The following is a 6,036-nucleotide window of genomic DNA, read 5'->3' as shown; positions in this document are numbered from 1 at the left end:
CTTGGTGAGAGTTTCCGACATTCGATTAGTTGACTCGACTTGGAATAGTTCAATGGTTTTCTCCTTGAGCCAATAATATCGTCAAACTCGGACTTGTTGCCGAAAACTGCTCTGTTGACCTCTCCGGATAACGGACCACCCGGAACAACGAACCTTGAATCTGGCTGTACCATTTTGTCTGTCCTCCTCTTTTCGGACCCTTTTTTAATATTCGAATCTGCTTCGGGGAATCGAAAAATTTCCTCGTCGCCTTGCGTGCGAATTCGAAATCCTTTGAAAACAACGTTGCAACTATTTGGCACCTTCTTAGTCCGGGGATTGTGGATGCGACAGCCTTTCGTCCCAGTTGAATGACCGTCGAAAATTCCAGCTTCTGACTTAGCTTCCCGCGTCCGACGCTTCACTGTGGGTCTATTCAAATGCCCCATCTTTCTGTGCCAACACGCCAAATCTTCTTTTGGCGTTGCCGCAAATGCAACGTCTTTACCATACCGACGAAGTTTGTAGAGACCATCTTGCTGATCGCCCATCGCAATCACTTCGTCTTTGGAGTTGTAAACCGTGCACGAATCTCTCGTAAACACAACTCGATGTCCGAAACTACAAATCTGGCTTACGGACAATAAATTCGTCGCCAAATCTGGAATGCACATAACTTCTTTTATTTTTAAAGTGCTACACTCACCTAAAACATCTGCTGTGAGAGTTGCGTTTCCTTTGGCCACAACCGAACTTTTCATATTGTTAGCCACGACGATAGATTCCTTCACTGGAAGTGCATAATCCAGTACCTCTCGATTGTTACACATGTGCGATGAAGAACCGGAATCAAAAATCCAGGGATCGTTCGATTTCGCACAACGTTTCCGCACCATGAATGAAGAGTGCCTGTCCGGTTTCTGTGGACACTCGACAGCATAATGCCCCTTCTGGTTGCACCTATAGCACACGATAGCTGACTTGTCTGGCTTCCCGTTCGTAATCTTTTTCGATTGAATTCGATGATTACCATAAAACGCCCTCTCGCAACTCGTCGCATCATCATCCGGCCACTTGACGTCCTGCAAAATCTTTGCTCGTATAGTGTCCGCCGTCATGTTGATTCCTGACGCCTCGAGACCCATCACCATTGGTTCATACTGCTTCGGAAGTCCCATCAGAAGAATGTTCGACATCCACCGGTCGTTGACTTCGAACCCGATCTCAGCTAGCTTGTGCCTCGTGGTCATCAGCGAATTTACGTACACCTCGACCGATTCACAATCCACTAGCCGTATCCCGGTCATCTGCCGAAGAAGGCCAGATTCCCGAAGATATCCGGTTTCTTGAAACGCTGCTTTCAGGCCATTCCACGCTTCTTTAGCTGTCTGCGCGTTCTGTACCAAGCTGTAATTGATTGGCTCGATACTCAGACAGATGGTTGCCAGAGCCCGTTCCGACAATTGCTGGGATGGTTCTTCCGCCGTAATCGCTGCCCATGTTCCTTCACGGATGAGAACCATTTTCATTGCAAATGACCAAGAGCTGTAATTTTCTTGGCCACGCAATCGCTCCGACAAAGGTAGGGAAATGCTGCCACCTGCAATCTGCGCCCTCGCAATCGTTCCGCTTCCCGCTTGACTGCTTCCTGAGAAATTCGCTTGCTGGCCGTTCCCACTGGACATCGGTGTCCTCGAAAGTGCCCCGCTTCGCGCTTGTTGGCCATTCGATCCGCCTTGTCCAGTCATCCTCTTGCCGAAACAGAAAATTTTCACCACGTGTGAAAATTTTTCAACTTTGTTATCTCGTCGCTATGACACCCGCTTCTGGGCTCATAACCTTATGGAAAATAACGGAGAGTAAGTGAAAACACGAGTGGTTTCAACGAGATACTTAACAAGAGAGATTTATTTGCAATTCTTAAACATCGGACTACTATGACCAATTATTAATTCTCCGATTACTACGATCAACAGAACCGATGCAAAGCCGCATTGATTGAGTTTGAGTGAGTGAGTGAGTGGATTTTCGAATTGGATCTTGTATCAGTAAGTGTCTCAATCACTTCTGATACACCAGGTAGTGAGCCTGAGAGATCGACTTTGATGCGAATCCACTCTCGCTTTTGAATCTTGTTTACATTGACTTCGCATTGTCGTTCTGCCGACTCTCAGGGAACTACAGGCAGCAGCATTCGGCTTTGAATTTTTCCAACTAGAAACCTATCATGAGCGTTTCTTCCGAGTGATTATCGGAACTCTGGTTTGAGGTTAGGGCTGAGGCCTCCTGCTAAGGTGGTGTTCGTGTAAAACTGTCAATATATCATAATTGTAAAATGTGAATCAATGTCTTCGTTTTTTCATTTGTGGCGACGACCATACAAACCTCCTGTTACAAATTAGTGGAGATGGTTTTTTTTGTTCCTGTTGCTGTTTTCGCCAGCAATCGTTTGTGTTCGCGTGAAAAATGTTTGTATAGTGTGTGGGCGAGCACAGATCAAACAATCGTCGTGGAATCATCGAATTTGTACAGGCCATTTGTGTAGTCTATGGCCCGCTTTAAGTTCATAGAATCGAACTATGTTTTGAACCTCGGTCGTACTTAATTTTGAGTTAAAATAAAGGAGCGTGTACTGTAGGTAAACATTTGGTGATTTCATTTAATCGTGTAAATAGCATCACTATTCGCTAGCAGATGGCGCTATAATCTTCAAAATGAGACGTTAGACCTCCCGAATAGATCTTTACGCGCAAAGCTCCACGCATACTGATGTAAAATTGGCACTGATTTTGCCGCGCGGTTTTTTACCCAGTCCAACATTGTTTTGTTTGTAAACCTTCCCCAAAAAGTTTAATTCTTGTTTTGAAACCGTTTTCATTAAGGGTGATTCGTTAAAAACTATCATTTTATGCTATCCGGAAGTACTTTTTCGATTTGTTAAAAGTTAAATCATGTGCTCTCAATGGTTGAAAATTCCCTGCCTGTACAATCAGCTGCAACTCAAAACAACACTCACTGGTGGGCAAAGTTTTCGGTAAGTCCACAATACAATTTTTATCTATTTCTATTTTTATTAATCTGTACCTGAACTTCAGCTGGAAAATCCACGAACCAAGCTCTGATGAATTTATCGGAGTTTTCGCCAACGTAGTGTGGATCCTCAAGCAAACACAATCGGAATTGTTGTACAAAATTGTTGGTGAGCTTCCTTATCCAAACCCAACGAACCAGGATGTATGCGAAGGGTCCCTGGCAAAACGACCCAAAAAAGGAAAAACTTCTGAGCAGGGAAACTTGGCAAAAGTTCGCCTTAAGGTACCCGAACCAGATTCATTTTCCGGCAAAGGTAGCAATTTACTGTATCCACCGTCGTACTATGAGCAGTTGCTCCGGGTATATTTCCGATTGGATGTGGATCTCGAGGAATACTACCGGCAGTGGAACAAATGTCACAGCCACTTCGAGAGCAATGCTGGGCAGTTCTATGCCGTCAGGCAGCTGGATCAGGACCCCGTTGAGAATCTGTTCTCGTTTATCTGCAGTCAGAATAATCATATCTTAAGGTAAATTTCTAATTTAGAGCATAAGAACCTCTTTTAATTAAATACCTAATTCATTTTTAGAATTTCAAGTTTGGTGGAGAAAATTTGTAGTAATTTTGGGGAGCAAATTTGTGAGTATGACGGTACCACATACTTCAACTTCCCCGATATGCGAGCACTGGCAGCTCCACAAGTCGAGCAACAATTGCGTGACCTAAGCTTTGGGTACCGAGCCAAGTATATTCAAAAATCTGCCGAGGAAATTTTGTCCAAAGGTGGTCTCGAGTGGTTTCACCAACTGCAAAATCTGAGCTACAAAGATGCCCACAAAGAACTTCTAACGTTAACCGGAATCGGTCCCAAAGTAGCGGACTGCATTTGCCTAATGTCCCTGAACCATCTACAGGCGATTCCGGTTGATACGCACGTGTTCCAAATAGCTCGACACTACATGCCACACGTGGGCAAAACTAAGGGAATCTCCGGTAAGTTGTACGTCGAGATCGGGGACAAATTTCGAGAAATATACGGCTCCAAGGCTGGGTGGGCGCAAACCGTTTTGTTTTGTGCCGATTTGAATAAGTTCAAGGAAGATGCCCAAATAACTTCAAACGGGAAGACAAAAAGTGGCACCGAAAGTTGCCCGAAGACTGAGTTTAAGAAAAGAAAACCAGCTAAATCTGGAATCAAATAGAAACTTATGGTGGTCAGCAATCATTGGAAAGAACTTGTCCCGGTTTGGAAGGTAACAAAATTATTATTTATAAACAACCATAGTTTTTCAAGCTGGCAAAAGTTATGTTCTTCTAGTATTAATGCGTTAAAAAAGTTACTCCCACGTCGTTCTGCTCCAAGGGTTTCACAATTCTCTTAACTTTAACCAAGTTCGATACAATTTTTAGGGTTAACCAGAGCGTATTTTTAGTCGATCAATTGCTTCTTGCTTCGATTGATATATTTTTTAAATAATCTAATTTAATAATCGTTTATTTCCTTGTTGTAATAACTAAACATTTTTTTGAGTCATTCAATGTTCTATTAAAAAAAATCTTTCTTCAATTTAGACAAAGGTTAGTTTCTCTTTGTTCCAAAAAAACTGAAATAAAAAAAACATTTTAACATCTTCACGTTGATATATTGGTTAATTATATACGATTGGTTGATTCAACGCAGATAATCTGCTTTGAAAGAACCCAGAAATGTATCGATAGTCTGGAAAAGTTCTCTTGTCATGCCATTTGCAGGGAAGCAAATCCAACTGATCTGATACTGATAACTGATTTATCCCTAGTGTTACACTTAGCGATAAATATGAGAAAGCGATTGCTTCTCATCTGTTTCCATTGACGATAAAGATAACTCGCTACACGTTATTTTGTCTCCGACGGTCCACCAACAGATGAAAAAATTTCGAAATGCTCACACTGAAGCAAACCGGCTGAATCGATTATAACATCAGCAGAAAAGGCTAACTGAAATAGTTAAATAGATATGTGGTAAATTTTGAAATTCTCCGGCGTAACGTCTAAAGAAGGCGCTCGTCGCGATGATTAATCAATGTTTGAAGGTTCTGGTAACTAGTAATAGTTAAAACAAATTAGTGATGATTAACGGCACGAATACCGCGAGAAATGAGTTTCGCTCCGATTAAGACTTGCGACCCCTCTAGTGAAAGGGTTTGACTTTTAGATGACGAAAAAAAGCGTCGCGAGATCGCTAGTACAAGCTGCTAGTGTTAGTACGGCGAGAAATCAGTTTAGCTCCGATTTCAACTTTCGACCGGTCAAGTGGAAGGGTTTGACGTGTAGGTGACGAAAAAAAGTGTCGCGAGATCGCTAGTACAAGCTACTAGTGTTAGTACCGCGAGAAATGAGTTTAGCTCCGATTTCAACTTGCGACCCCTCTAGTGAAAGGGTTTGACTTGTAGATGACGAAAACTAGTGTCGCGAGATCGCTAGTACAAGCTACTAGTGTTAGTACCGCGAGAAATGAGTTAAGCTCCGATTTCAACTTGCGACCTCTCTAGTGAAAGGGTTTGACTTGTAGGTGACGAAAAAAAGTGTCGCGAGATCGCTAGTACAAGCTACTAGTGTTAGTACCGCGAGAAATTAGTTAAGCTCCGATTTCAACTTGCGACCTCTCTAGTGAAAGGGTTTGACTTGTAGATGACGAAAACTAGTGTCGCGAGATCGCTAGTACAAGCTACTAGTGTTAGTACCGCGAGAAATCAGTTAAGCTCCGATTTCAACTTTCGACCGGTCGAGTGAAAGGGTTTGACTTGTAGGTGACGAAAAAAAAGTGTCGCGAGATCGCTAGTACAAGCTACTAGTGTTAGTACCGCGAGAAATTAGTTTAGCTCCGATTTCAATTTTCGACCGGTCAAGTGGAAGGGTTTGACTTGTAAATGGCGAGAAATAGTTATGCGAGTTCGCTAGTACAAGCTACTAGTGTTAGTACCGCGAGAAATTTCTCGTTGTAATCGGAGTTAGTTTAAACTAGTTAGTTTAGCTCCGAT

At 42.7% G+C, this 6,036-nt stretch overlaps 1 protein-coding gene across 1 annotated transcript; it reads left to right on the top strand.

The window, feature by feature from the left end:
* The first annotated feature begins 2,768 nt into the window (after positions 1-2,768).
* Positions 2,769-4,218, top strand: LOC129755548 (N-glycosylase/DNA lyase). The gene is made up of 3 exons (XM_055752098.1): positions 2,769-3,013; positions 3,075-3,542; positions 3,603-4,218. Exons 1-3 carry the CDS (start codon positions 2,931-2,933, stop codon positions 4,213-4,215), a joined length of 1,164 nt encoding a protein of 387 aa, XP_055608073.1. The 5' UTR covers positions 2,769-2,930; the 3' UTR covers positions 4,216-4,218.
* Positions 4,219-6,036: the final 1,818 nt, after the last annotated feature.

Source organism: Uranotaenia lowii, chromosome 3 (assembly GCF_029784155.1).
Source record: "Uranotaenia lowii strain MFRU-FL chromosome 3, ASM2978415v1, whole genome shotgun sequence".
Classification (NCBI taxonomy): domain Eukaryota; kingdom Metazoa; phylum Arthropoda; class Insecta; order Diptera; family Culicidae; genus Uranotaenia; species Uranotaenia lowii.
This window is presented reverse-complemented; position numbering and strand designations above follow the sequence as displayed.

What these genes read in the sequence shown, in the direction of transcription:
- LOC129755548 (XM_055752098.1), top strand. Translation starts at nt 2,931, where the DNA reads ATGTGCTCTCAATGGTTGAAAATTCCCTGCCTGTACAATCAGCTGCAA. An exon ending in ACTGGTGGGCAAAGTTTTCG is followed by an intron (nt 3,014 to 3,074) that starts GTAAGTCCACAA and finishes CCTGAACTTCAG; the next exon opens with CTGGAAAATCCACGAACCAA. An exon ending in CAGAATAATCATATCTTAAG is followed by an intron (nt 3,543 to 3,602) that starts GTAAATTTCTAA and finishes ATTCATTTTTAG; the next exon opens with AATTTCAAGTTTGGTGGAGA.